The sequence below is a fragment of the Humulus lupulus genome, chromosome 1, assembly GCF_963169125.1.
Source record: "Humulus lupulus chromosome 1, drHumLupu1.1, whole genome shotgun sequence".
In the NCBI taxonomy this organism is placed as follows: domain Eukaryota; kingdom Viridiplantae; phylum Streptophyta; class Magnoliopsida; order Rosales; family Cannabaceae; genus Humulus; species Humulus lupulus.
In genome coordinates this window covers 306054664-306069429 of record NC_084793.1, presented here as the reverse complement: position 1 = coordinate 306069429, position 14766 = coordinate 306054664, and the positions used below count along the sequence as shown (strand labels likewise).

Genomic DNA, 14766 nt, shown 5'->3' with positions numbered 1-14766 from the left:
AGATCATAATAACTCTTTTTTTAGTATTATATATTAGCATAGACCAAATTGCTTAAATGTTATAATGTTTAATTTCCAAGTCGTTAGTTTCCTTATTTTGTTCCTGTTTTTAATCAGGTGGCCATTACTTCTCTGCATCTGAAGATGAAGGAAGTGGAAAAAGAGGCAACACAAAATGCTTTCACCAAATTGTTTTGCTTTATTCATATGTGTATATATATATATATATATTATTGTATGTTTTTGCAGATCATACAGATAAAAAATGCAGAACACACAAGGTTTTCTGTAGAAAATAATGACTTCATCTGTGAAAAGGAGAGATCGATGCAAAACTCCTATTTATGGGACCTCCACCACACATATATATATATATATATATGTTTGTGTGTGTGTGTATTCTATAATTCTGTTCATGGTGCAGTGTGCCCGTGTCCAGGCAGCTTTTCCTTGATCTTACCCATTATTCCTTTCTTCTCCTGGTGCCCATAAACACCCCCTGGAGCTGTATTAGCAGCTGCAGTTGAATTTCCATAAGTCTGAGTATGACCAACCTGCTCGTGGTGCCCACATGGCAGCTTCTCCTTTATCTTCTGTGTCAGTCCCTTTTTAGGAGTGGTGTGTATAATCGTAGTAGCACCATGTTGGTTTGGGAAATGCGACATTTTCAAAGAAAATATAAAACTGGTTCTGAGAAAACTTGTGTGGATTATGTTTTGGTTTCGAGTGAGTTGTTTGGAACTGGGTTGGGGTTAGGGTTTATATAGAGGCGGGTGGGACGTATACTAAAGAGCTCAACGCGTGCATGTTTCGAGCTTCTTACACGTTCGAGTGGAAGAAAATATTGTACAGTACACGTCTGGGAACTGACACGTGGCGTAATGGGTGTGTCGACACGTGTTGTTTGAGGTCGGTCATTGGTCATTCTCTTGACTTTCAAAGCTTGTGGTGACACATAATCCGTGCTGGATTAGTTGAAAGTTTTATTATTCTTATACTAATCCATAGATCAAAGTAGAAAGACATATGGATGGTCAGAATTTGTCCGATAATACGTGGCGGGTTGAGAGTCGTTGATTTGAGCCGCTCGTAATCTGAGCCTTCTGATCTGATTGGTAGAAGAGAGTTTGTTTTAATATTAAGCTTCGTAATCCATATCTGATATTATCCCAAACAACTTCTAGATTCATCCGTTTTTTTTTATAAATTGTTTTATTCAAGTGGAAAAATGCAAATAATATCTTAGTCTAGAAAAGATCATTGATATTTTTTGCTATGATACGTGTTTATGGCAAGTCAATCAATTCTCAGAGATTGGTTTGGAGTATGATGACTTTTGGTCAATTTTCATGCCGACATCAGGGGATTTAGATTCGATATATCTTGACAAAATATAAGAAATATTACTTTTTAGTTACCTGATAACTAATATTCATCACAATAAACATACTACATACCATATATATTCATCAAACGATTCACCAAGTTTTAGATTAGATAGATCTAATATTGAATGTAACCAAACATATTAAGTTTAGTTTAATTTTCTTTATAAAAATAGTTAATAATTTTATAGATTTTTATTTAAAATATATAACTTTTGACAGATACTAAATATATATTGATTATATAAACGTACGGTTGATTCATTTTAATTATTATCTATAGTTACTTTTAATATTTTTGGTATATGAGTAAGTTGTAATATTTTTACATTATGTTGTAAGAATTTTCTTAAAAAATATTTAAAAAGTAAATAATTTAAAATATGAAAATAATGATTTAAACAGCTTGTTGTACCTGCGTATAAATATTTAAATAAACACATATTCAACAAATGTTTAAATCTTAATTTCAGCATTATAAATTATTCCATAATTTCTTGGGAGATTCTTTATACATCATTATGTAAAACCTTATTAATGTACCATAAATACAAAAAGTTCTATAGTGATTCAAAAGAATGACTAGGTACCTAATAAGTTTTTATATATAAATATCTATCAATGTATATGAAATATCTATAGTAGTAAAATAAAATAGTGAGATCCACCTCCATATGGTGGAAACAACCCCTTTATTTCTTTGTGGATCCTTTTGTTTTTGTTTTTTTTTTTTTGAAATTTTGTTACAAATAACTCTCACACATTTTAAATAAATATAATTGATTGAAGAAATTTCACACATTAATGTGTGGAATACTTATGTGTGCATATATATATCATTACTCTTAGATAGATATGGAGTTAGCTTTTTACTTTTTACTTTTGTGGTTGATGGTCCAGAGGTCCTATGTTCTTGAAGGCTCCTCAGTATAATGGAAGTTTAGACAATTAGATGTGAAAAGTATTTAGAATGTAAATAAAGTACAAGCATAAGAAAGAGTGGTAAAAGATACGGATATTTATCTCAAAATTAATTGTTGATAAGTAGATTAATCTATGTTTTTTATAAATAATTAAATATGCAGGCCAATAGACTTTTTATGTGGGATGCTCTAATACATCTTCTTATGATGCATTGTGTGTGTTTATTTTGATAATGTGTTGTATAATGTCGATTGACTAGCAAACAATACCACAATTACGACAACTCACAACAAATAAATATTAAACAACAAACACATTTGATGGGAATACCTCAAATAATATAAAAGTTTTGTATAAGTATAGATGTGAGAATAGTGCAAAAAAATAGCGTCCTGGGCCAAGAGATTGCAGCAGAGGAAAGACCCCATGAGAATGCATCAAAAGAAAGAGCCTAAGATATTGTTTTAAATTAAAGGAGTTTAAGGCCTAAAGACTGAATCAGAAAGAAAGGCCCATAAGATGACCAGGCCATAAGTCACAAGGGTAGTGTGTTTAGAGAATTCTTAAGGATACCATTAGTCCAACATTACAAGAATATAATATATTATTATTGGTATAATTCAATATCGAATCTCATTTATTTGAATTTAATAAGTATTATAGAGTATCGCTAACTAATTATGAGTTATTACCTCATGTGGTGATGAACACCTTAAAGTATCAAATAGCAACATTCTTATTTATTAGACTTATTTTAGATCATAATTCGTTTGGTATTATTAGAATAGACCAAATTACTTAAATGCTATAATGTTTCATTCCTAAGTAGTTAGTTTCCTTATTGTGTTCCTGTTTTTAATCAGGTGGCCCCTACTTCTGAATCTGATCAGAAGATAACCAAATGAAGATGACCAAATGAAGATGAAAGAAGTGGGAAAAAAAGGCAACAATGGAAAGGTGCTGTTAATGATTTCACCACATTGTTGTATGTTTTTTCAGATCAAACTGATCAAAATGAAGAACACACAAGGCTTGCTTTAGAAAATGATTTCATTTGTGAAAAGGAGAGATGTAAAATTCGGTGTTGTTTGTACCTTGAATTTAAGTAATGAACTTTTTTTTAAGGAAAAATAGAAGGGAAAAAAGTAGAAGAAAATATTTTTCATAAATTTAATAAGAGATTTTTTTAATATTTTTTATATATTTACAATTGTTGTAAATTTTAAAAAATCATACTACATTTAATTTTTATTTTTTCTAGAAAAATAATTCTTAATTTATTTATTCAATTCAAACATGAGAAAATAAAAACCTTTTAATTTCATTTTTTTCTCTTAAAATTCAAGATCGGAACAACATCCTATGAAATTATGTATTCTTTTTTCTTGGTATATTAATGTATGCATGATTGATATGAATTAGACATACATCTGGTTGTTAGTGTTGTTATTTGATGAAAAACATTCTTCTTTCTCTCTATGGAAAACATCTTGTCTAAGAAGAATAAAACACATTGAGTCGAACAATATGACGAGTGGAAACAATTAATAATGACAGTTTAATGGATATTTACAACTATATGTATTTCTTCGTTTTGTCTTACACATATATATATATATATATATATATACATTCAAATTGGTCCAAAGTCATAGAAGTTTAATGAGTATATACAATGATTACGTAACCATTCTAGTTATAACAGGTTAACAAGTTATTATTTATAAAATTTCTATTTTAAGAATTAAATTTATTATTTTTTTTAGAAAAATTAAATTAATTAATTATTAATATAATAATTATGTAATTACTAATTAATTATATTATTTTTTTACATGTAAGATCCTTCAATTAATTTATATTGTAGATTAGAGCTGCAAATAAGGGACAAACTTTTAGGCATGGCACGAAATCGGCACGAGCTCGGGAGGTACAAGCACGACACGACACGACACGAAAAAATATGAGCTTGGGCCAGGCACGACACGAATTGAAAATTGGCACAGCACGACACGATATAAGCCTGAGCACGGCACGTCACGACACGACAAGCCCGAAGACACGACACGAAAGCACGAACAAACTAGCCCGAAATTACAACACGATAAAAAGTCAGATATTTTGACATTAATAATTATAATAAATTTTTATTTGTCAATTATCTATAAATTAAAATGATACTAAAAGTCTATTATTTTTCTCAATGTTTATAATTTTATAATTATATTAATTTATTTTAAGATTTCTGAGTTAAATTTTTTAGCATTTATTAGTAGGTATTCAAATTCTAATAATTATCTTTGATATAATTTTGGGTAAAATATTGTTGAAAAGTATATAAAAATATCTCAAACTATAATTTAAACAAAGAAATGTATTTGGATTGGTAGTGAGTTCATTGATTGTTAAAGAGAAATGGAAGGTCAATTCCACATCCTCACATTTATTGGCAATAATAAAATGGGCCAAAAAGTGGGCCCGAATAAGGAAAATGGGGCGACACGGCACGACATGACATGGGCTGGGTCGGGCCGGGCCTATGGGCCGTCCTGGGCTTACTCTTTCAAATATAGGCCGGCCCGACAAGAATTTAAATACGGGCCCGGCCCAGCCTGAATTATTCGGAGGCACGAAAAATGTGGGTCGGGCCGGACCGGCCCACATTTACAGCTCTACTGTAGATTTTAGTCAATTTTATATATTTCATGTGGATTCTTAATTATTCTCCATGCATGACTAAAATTTTTACTCTATATTTTCTAGAAAGCTAGAAATTGTTCTACTTGTAAGAACCCAACCCAACCCAACATGATGTGTGTCATTAAAAGCTCACTAGTGTGTGTCCCTAAATAATAATAGAGTTAAGTTCTATAGACACAAATTTTTACACTATTTTCTTTCTTAAAAGCTTAGTATGAAACGTCATCGTTTTATCACCCCAAAATTTTATTTCTCTGTATAAATTCATGACTATCATGCAGTTTTAGATAATAGAGAGATCATAAAATAATAATTTTATTATCTCATTTTCTTTCTTTCTTACCTTCTTCCATTTTCCCGAGAAAAAAACGATACAGAGGGTTCAAAACAATACCAGAAAACGATCCAATTATAGCCGTAAAGGCTTAAGCGATTTGATTAGCTCGCAGACTATTTAGATTGATCGTAGATTTGCATACTTGATTTCAGAGGAAGAAAAAAATAAAGAAGAAGGAGAAATAGTGATTCTTGGAGTGTTTGAGTGATTCAAAACAATTCTTGAGACGAAATTGAAAAAGTCAAGTGAGGGATTCGTGGTGGCTTAGAAGATCTCGACAGAATTCGGAGAAGAATTGTTGATGATGAGTGTGGTTGATAGATTGACCAAAGATGCTTTGACATTGGAAGAGTTTGTGAGCATTGAAAATGATCAGTCTGAATTGGGTCATAAGGTGTCGTTTTTCAAAATTTATGTCGATTTTTTAGTTTTATTTCTTTTTCCTCATTTGATGTCGTTTTTCATAAATTTCGTCGTTTTACAAGTTTAATGTCGTTCTGGTCAATTTATATCGTTCACATTCATTTTGTCGTTTTCCTCATTTTATGTCGCTTTCACTATTTGTGTCGTTTTTTATGGTTTAATGACGCTTTCACAATTAATTGTCGTTTTATAGTTTAATGTCGTTTAAAAAATTGTATTGTCGTTTTCGAGTTTCATGTCGTTTCACTATTTTTTTTCGTTTTCTAGTTTAATGTCGTTTGCATCATTTTGTCGTTTCCAAGTTTCATGTCGTTTTGTTTCTTCTCAATAATGACATGTGACTGATAGAGTATTATTTATAATGAAAAAATCTTTCAAAAATTATGAAATAAAAATGTTTACATTAATTTGGAATATAAGTTTTTTTTTTGACAAAATTTGGAATATAAGTTGGGACAAGACAAGGAGAGAATAGTTTTCCCGCGAAAGAAACTAACTTACAGTTTCTCTCTAACAAAAAAAAAAGAAGAAAAAATAAACTGACAATATTTTGGATTGCAATTTAACGATTTCAACGGAGTGGCCTCACAATTCTTTAGATTACAGACATAAAAAAATGGGGTTATGGCTGGCTTCCAGACCTCGTCAAACCCCAAAACAGCAAACCCCGAAAATGGAACTTCACCTTCTCTTCTTCTCATCATCATCACTACCGTCTCCCCGCCATTTTCTAACCTCCATCAATACAACAACCCACTTTTTTACATACTTCTCCTCTCTTTCCCCTAACTCCCCCCACTTCATACAGAGAGGTAGCTTTTCACAACCTTTTTCTTCTCTCTCTCCTATCTTCTATTGGGTGGTTCCGATTATCATTGCCCATTTCCCCATTTTCTGTAATCTTTGCTTTTGTTGAAGAATTTTCATGCATTTTGTCATCTTTTTGCCATTTGATATGAATGTATATTTAGTGTTTGATTTAATGTAGTGGTGTGATAATGTTATGTGCAGGCAAATTTGTGAGGGCGTTGGTTTCTGGCGCTCGTGATATGAGTGCTTGATACTTCTGCCCTGGTTGGCTCACTCTATAAACCGAACGAAACGATTCTCAGAGAGTAAAAAAAACCATGTCTGGTCGTATGTCTCCCAAAGCAGGTTGTTATCTTAAAACTTTGTACTTTGTGTTAGTGAAATTTGATATTTAGAATTAGTAAAGGGTGGCAATGGTATGGCTGAGTTTAAGATTGGTGCTCAGATGTAAGTATTTTATATTTTGACAGTTCCTGATGTTGAGAACTTGGAGGATGAGAGGAAGACTAGAATTGGGTCATTGAAACAGAAGGCTATTAATGCCTCCAGCAAGTTCAGGAATTCCTTGACTAGAAAGGGCCGAAGAAGTAGCAAAGTCATGTCTGTTGAAATAGAAGATGTGCATGATGCAGACGAGGTTCAGGCTGTTGATGCCTTCCGTCAAGCACTTATATTGGAGGAGCTATTGCCTGCAAAGCACGATGATTACCATACCTTGCTTAGGTTGCAGTTGATCTCAGTTTCACTATCACGTTTGCAGTTTCCCAAATGGATATATGTTTCATCTTTACTTTAGTATTACTCTTCATTTGCAGATTCTTGAAAGCCAGGAAATTTGAGGTTGAGAAAGCAAAGCAAATGTGGTCTGACATGCTTCAATGGAGAAGGGATTTTGGTGCTGACACTGTTATGGAGGTATTCTTTGCAGAAAGAGGGTGCTGAGGCTCTAGTTTCATTCTTATATCTTTACAATTGTATATATTATGATGTATATTGTTCAATATAACATTGGTTTTGAAATATTTCTTTCTGGTGCAATGTTGTTTCTTCACTTTACCTCTCTATTTGTTCTATGCACAAGGATTTTGACTTCAAGGAACTCAGTGAGGTCTTGGAATACTATCCCCAAGGGTATCATGGAGTAGATAAGGATGGAAGGCCTGTGTACATTGAGAGACTGGGAAAGGTAGATGCTACCAAGTTGATGCAAGTAACTACAATGGACCGCTATGTGAAATACCATGTTCGAGAGTTTGAGAGGGCATTTGGTGTTAAGTTCCCAGCTTGTTCAATTGCAGCAAAGAAGCACATTGACCAAAGCACAACCATATTGGATGTGCAAGGCGTGGTATGTGAGAACGTTAAATTAAGATATTGATTCGATCACATGGTTCTAATTTTAGAAGGTTTAAAAAGTGTTAGCAGTGTACAGATTATAAATGGCAGTGTTAAAATGCCTTTGTTTCAACTCTTATTTTAGAAACCCATATTCTAAAAGTTAAAATACTTTAGACAGGAGAGTACTTTTGAAGAAGTGATGTTAACCTTTGAGTTAATGACACAGGGACTTAAAAATTTTACCAAATCTGCCAGGGAACTGATTACTCAACTTCAAAAGATTGATGGTGACAATTATCCTGAGGTACTGACTCAACACCTTTAGAAGTCAAGTTTACAATCAAACATCTTTCTAGCATAAAATTATTGTGATCATAAATTGATGATAAATTTAATGTTTATGTTGATTGCAGACCTTGAATCGCATGTTTATCATTAATGCTGGTTCTGGGTTTAGGATGTTGTGGAACACCGTGAAGTCCTTCCTTGATCCTAAGACTGCTGCAAAGATCCATGTGAGCATATATGTACATTTTATTATTGAAAATTGGAGTTCTGATTAAAATCTTATCTTTTTATCTATAAACTGTGTCACCCACCAGGTTCTTGGAAATAAATACCAGAGCAAGTTGCTGGAAATAATTGATGCTAAGTAAGTGTTTGAGAATTGATTTGTACCTATTTTATTATGTCCAGACATGTTCTGGAGCTTCTTTTTTTTCCTTTTTCCTTTTATGATCATGTTCCATTGAACTGGTTTACTGTTTTTTTGCACCAGCGAGTTGCCAGATTTTCTTGGTGGTACTTGTACTTGTGCTGAACATGGAGGATGCATGCGTTCTGATAAGGGTCCCTGGAAGGACCCAGAAATACTGAAGGTACCTTGTGTAACTGGAACGAGTGATTGATTGACGTCTTACGTTTAGATTGAACTTTAATTCATGTTTGTTTTATAAATGAACTTACAGATGGTTCAAAATGGTGATCACAAATGTAAAAGCAAATCCGACAGTCCAGTTACTGAGGAGAAGAAAATATTAGAGGAGGAGACAGTGCACCCTAAGGTATATTTTGGGGCCTTATACCATTATAATTTATATCTATTGAATGAATTGATTTCATATTGTCTTCTGGCTGCTACTTGTAACTGATGAATTGTCTTATAATGTAATGTTCTTATATCAGGGATGTGACTCTCACCATATGGAGGCTGCTTTAGAAGTAGGAGACATAGCACAGCTCTCTCCAATTCTTGAAAAAGTAAGTAGATAGTCATTCGAGTTTCATTTTGTTCTTCAACTAAAATCTTTAAAGTCTACATGTGTGATTTATCAGCTGCTAAATTATCAATTCAGAGTTCTTCAGGGCAGCTTAATTATAATCGTAAGAATTAAACAGAATAATTAGAGTGCTTATGCCATTGAATTTAGAAGAATTAAGATAACCCTCTAGTTTGCACCTGAAATATGTGCGGACTGAAGTAGCAATATAGAGTTTATTTAAGTGGTTGCATTAACAAAACTCATATCCCATTTTGATGCGTGACAAGGTAAATTCTGTTCTGGAATTTGTAACTTGTCACTATTACCAGTAGGCCTCCTAAATATGGTTATAACACTCGCTCGGGGTGGAAAGTTGTTGGGAGTTTGCTAAAAGCACAGACTTTGATTTAACTTTTTGTAATATGTGAATAGATATAGTTGTTATCCATATGCTTCTTGGAGCACCAAACCTCATATTCCTTCCCTTCTTTTTCTTCCATAAAATGAGACACTTCACATTTATTTTCCTCATATTATTGCTCTAACTTTTTTTTGTTCTTTAATTTGTTTTGAAAAGATAAACTCTCAGATTCATGTTTTGAAAAAATCCCAAAAATTCCGCAAGTACAACGACTATGCTCCAATGGTTGACAAAACTGTCGATGCAACTTGGCAAACAGCAGTGGAGAATAATAATTTTGCCCAAGGTATTGTTTCTTTGTTCTTCGAACATAATATTTTCCACAAATCAATGACATTATCATATGATCAACCTTACAAACATGAACTGAGAATTTGCTAGCAGCAAATTGCTTTGCCACTCAAGACAACTGCAGAATGTCCGAAGGGTTCAGCTCCCATATATTCACAGGTGTCATGACCGTTGTCATGGGAATTGTCACCATGGTCCGACTGACTAAAAACATGCCCAGAAAGCTCACAGACTCCACCTTCTACTCTAGCCCCACTTACTGTGATGACGATAGCCAGGTACCTTCGCACCATTTGCAAGGCAATGCCATGTCCAATGCAGACTGTATGTCTGTCTTGAAACGAATGGCTGAGTTGGAAGAGAAAGCCGGTGTTTTGAGCATGAAACCAGTTGTCATGCCGCCAGAGAAGGAGGCCATGCTGAACACCGCTTTAAGCAGAGTTGATGCTTTAGAGCAAGAGCTTATGGCAACTAAGAAGGTATCTAATGCTTCTTAATCCCCTTGCAAAACTATTCTTCTTTTATGGACATTTCTTAACGCAGTAGTAAGAAAACAGAACTGTTGAAAGCAATGAGTCAAGATTTTTTTTAACTTCTATATTGGCCCTCTAGAGTTGCTAAGAAGCAGCATTCTTCTTACCCTTTCCTCCCAATGGTACACTTGATACTCATGACTTGTAAACTTTGTGTGATCTTTATTTCGCTTTTGTTTAGGCTCTAGAGGAATCGCTTGCCAGACAGGAGGAGGTCTTTGCTTATCTTGAAAAGAAGAAGAAGAAGAAGAAGAAACTGGTATATGTCACCACTAACCATAAAATTTCTCAATTAACTTTTATAATTATTATTATAATTATGATGTATTAGCATTAAATTGAAACTCTTAATTGTAATGCAGATGATGATGCCATTCAGCTGGTAGATAATTAATATTGGACACCGGGAAGATGCCGAGGACCTTATAATGATCTCCAAGCAAATTTGCCTTTTTTTATGTTGTCGACTATTACTTATGACATATGAATCAAATTTTTTGGTCAAGTATATAACTAAAATTTCCAGTTCTTCCCAAATATATATATATATATATATATATATATATATATTAAATAAAAATGGCATCGACAAAGTTATATTATCAAATGACTGACTGTATATGTGAGGAAGTAAATTGTGATTGAAGCATATATGATTAGTAAACATAACAAATGGCATCAGAAAACAATTGGGTTGAGTAGATTTCTTGCAAATTTTACTACTCATGGATACATAGATTACTCTTTTCCATAAATAGTAAATCTCAGCAAAAACCAGTATCCCTTTAAAATCCCATTTCTGTCTTTCATAAAAAAAATTCACAAAAAAAAAAAAGAGAGCAAGCACATGATGTATCAAACAAAAAGATTAAATCTTGATTCTGGTTTGTCAAGAGTACAATACTGAGTAACCTAGAAGAATAAAAAAAAAGGAAAATTTAAACAAAAGTTGAAATCATATTATGCCTACTTCTTTGTATATAAAGATAGAGGTGTTGTGCTATTTGTCATCACATCAAGTGAGGCCACTGATATATATTTATATTCTGACTGTCTGTTGAGGTGAGTTTCACCACAAATCTCACCTCAATAGACAACCAGTATGGATCTAACGCTTTTGATCTCATCTCAACATGTTTTTATTGGGTTTTTTTTCTTCTTTTCTTTTCTTTTTTTGATGATGATGATGATGATACTTGAATCCAATCTTCACTGCTTGATCTTCCCTCTAATTTCCTCAATCAAAACCATTTAAATAGGAAGCACACGATAGAGGTACAAGGCAAAGCCCTCTACTCCTAAGATCCACCTTGTTCAATTCTGTCTCTTCCTCATTGCTCAAACCATGTACCTTTAACCAAATATATATGTATATCAATATATATGTATAGCTATCACTATTGGACGTCTAATCTAATATCGAAATATTGAGTAATATGTTTTGATTACCTGTTGAATTTTCCCGGAAGGCTTGGTTTGTTGCAATGACTTCATATAAGGCATGCTCAGAGTCTGTAGTAGAATACAAATTATGATAAATAATATTAGATTCAACAAGTCATGGAAGTCCACGTGCATGGATTCAAATTGACAATTATATATATATATATATATATATCAGAAAGAGAAAAAGAAATATAAAGTTTTCTGACTAAGATATTATAAGTACATGTATATATATTTATATATAAAAAAAAAAAACATTATTTGGAACAAAACAAATGTTATGGAATTGTGAGGGATCACCTGGACTTGATCATGAAGGAACTGGATGTAGCCTATGGCTTCTGTTAGTACAGAGGCAGTATCAGTCTGAAATTATTCCATATAAAATGGTTAAAACAAAAAAAATAATTATAATAATAATATTTAGAGTATAGCATGGCCAAACTAATATTATATTAAACACAAAATATTAATAATATATAAATTATAATTAGTGCGTTCTGAAAATGAATAATATATATAATATGTACTACTGATCATTATAAGAGTTAATAATAATAAGAGATTATATATATTTTATACGTACCTTTCCAAAAGGTGCCACCAACCTGTGAAGAGCTGCAATTCTGTCTCCGAGCTTCTCTTTCCTGACCTAATAAAAGTAATTAACACCCCATTAATGGTACTTATATATAGTATTTTCAGAATGTGTTGATATATTCACACATATATATATATATATATATATACGTATAGACCTTGAGTGGAGGGTTTGATGAGGTTCGTAACATGGACTTTGACTTCTTCGATTCTGCACGAGAATATTCCTTTGGCTCTGAAAAAGAGCTACTGCTTGGTCTCTTCGTTCTCGTAACTTCGTTTAAGAAAGTTGATGTCTTCATGTATAAAGTTATCGATCACCAAGAAAAGAAGAAAAAAAAATAATAATAATATTCATGAGTAAGATTTATTAGAAAAACTTCAATCAAATTTCAATAACAACAAATACATATTTAATTTAATTGTATATGTATACATATATATATATATAATTATGGAATCGCACTAAGAATTTATATATATATATATATATATATTTATCGGAGTATAATGTCAACTAAAGTTAACTGAACTAAATATCTTCTTCTTTCACGTCACTTTGTATAATAACTTATCAATTTATATAGAAAAAATTGAAAAGAGAACATACATACAACTAATTAGGATGATTCAGAGATCTAATGTCTAACAACAATCATAATAAGCACTTGATTTTAAGAGTTATATACATACATGCATGTACACACACATATATAAATATGTATTTATCAACTTAATAATTAAGTATATATACGTACTAATTAAATAAATGTATGTTAATTTTTGCTGTAATGTTCTTTAATTAAGAGCATATATATTATAATTAAGTAAAATATATTTATAATACAATATATTTGTTTTGTATTTATATTATCGATAATTAAATGACAGTATAAGTTATCTATTTTTCAAGCTACTAACAATGAAAATATAATGAAAGAACCAAATTATAGCTAAATCCAACAAGATTACATATATATACTTGATTAAGAAAATTATTAGCCAAAATTAAATAAGCTAATATATATAATAGTATATGAAGTTTACCATGTTGGAGCTGTTTGATGGACTTGATCTTGAATATTCTTGCATGTCATGATGACCGGTACCATGGCCAAAAGAAGTAGAGCTGGTTTGGCTATAGAGACTAAGATTATTGTTGTAATTAGCAGAAGAATTAGTCGTAGTTGTACTCGTAGGTGAAATCAATAGATCTAAATTGGCTTGTACTAAGCTATTGAATCCCCCATTCGAAGAAGAAGAAGAATTCAACATCAATGGGGTGGTACACAACAATGAGGAGCTTGTTCTATTATGACCGAGTTGACCATGATTATCATCGTGATCATATCTATGACTACCTTTGAAGCTGGCTCCATAACTAGCACTATTGTTGTTGTTGTTGCTTTGAGCTTGAATAAAGGAGTAGAAATCTTGATGATCTGAAATCTGATGGTGGTTTGGCTTGTTGTTGTACAAGGTGGAGAATAGGTAATTGGATTTTTCGATGTCTGAATAATAATTATTATTAGGAGGAGTAATGTTTATCTTCAATTTGGAGAAAGAGTCTGGTGGCTCTTCTTTAACTAGTAGTACTTTTGGCTCATCATCATTGGTTGATGATGGTGATCGTTGATGATCGAACCCTCTTGTATGATCATCCTGATGATTATGATGATCAGAAGTGTTATTATAGCTAATCATCAAGTCTTGAGTTGTGATTAATGGCGATGATAATGAGGGCCATAGCCTTGAATACGCCATGGTTTCTCCATTTGGATACACAATACTGCTTCCATTGTTATTCCTTTAAGGGTTCATAATCATGTACATATTAGTATATATATATAAATATTAGTATAATTAAACAGTGTATATACATAAAACCAGACATCACGAGAAGCAAATTATCAAAAGAAATTGAAAAAAAGGGTCTTTAAATCAAGACCTGCATATATCTAAACATATGGCTAATTAAAAAAAAACTAGGGATTTTTAGTAAGTGTTCTTTAATTAATTATACTCTTCCTATAGCTATAGTAGCACTTAGAAAATTAATTAAAAACCATGATATATAAAACATGTTCTTTAATTAATTACTTAATAATCTGTACATGGGGAGTCTTACTATTACAAAAATTCTAATAATTTAACTGTGCATGCACTTGAAAACTGAGACACTAATTAATAATTAACATAATTTCACTTATGAGAGAGAGAGAGAGAGAGAGAGAGAGAGATTCAGAAGAACTAATTAAGTTGATATATATATATATATGTACTTACAAAAAATTGA

General features: G+C 32.0%; 2 protein-coding genes and 1 long non-coding RNA gene across 3 annotated transcripts; 1 reads left to right on the top strand and 2 right to left on the bottom strand.

The window, feature by feature from the left end:
* The first annotated feature begins 6261 nt into the window (after positions 1-6261).
* Positions 6262-10963, top strand: LOC133812681 (phosphatidylinositol/phosphatidylcholine transfer protein SFH12). Its single transcript, XM_062246481.1, has 15 exons — positions 6262-6581; positions 6781-6924; positions 7050-7302; positions 7395-7494; positions 7661-7927; positions 8144-8221; positions 8331-8432; positions 8520-8569; positions 8696-8795; positions 8886-8981; positions 9103-9177; positions 9757-9886; positions 9985-10370; positions 10606-10683; positions 10787-10963. Exons 2-15 carry the CDS (start codon positions 6897-6899, stop codon positions 10808-10810), a joined length of 1767 nt encoding a protein of 588 aa, XP_062102465.1. The 5' UTR covers positions 6262-6581; positions 6781-6896; the 3' UTR covers positions 10811-10963.
* Positions 10964-11608: 645 nt separating this feature from the next.
* On the bottom strand, positions 11609-11927 carry LOC133812682 (uncharacterized). The gene is made up of 2 exons (XR_009884009.1): positions 11874-11927; positions 11609-11775 (listed from the first exon to the last, which is right to left on the bottom strand). It is a non-coding gene; the product is annotated as an uncharacterized LOC133812682 (long non-coding RNA).
* Positions 11928-11929: 2 nt separating this feature from the next.
* On the bottom strand, positions 11930-14234 carry LOC133781009 (transcription factor bHLH110-like). The gene is made up of 5 exons (XM_062220283.1): positions 13518-14234; positions 12629-12766; positions 12457-12522; positions 12139-12236; positions 11930-11936 (listed from the first exon to the last, which is right to left on the bottom strand). The coding sequence occupies exons 1-5, from the start codon at positions 14232-14234 to the stop codon at positions 11930-11932; spliced, it is 1026 nt and encodes a 341-aa protein (XP_062076267.1).
* Positions 14235-14766: the final 532 nt, after the last annotated feature.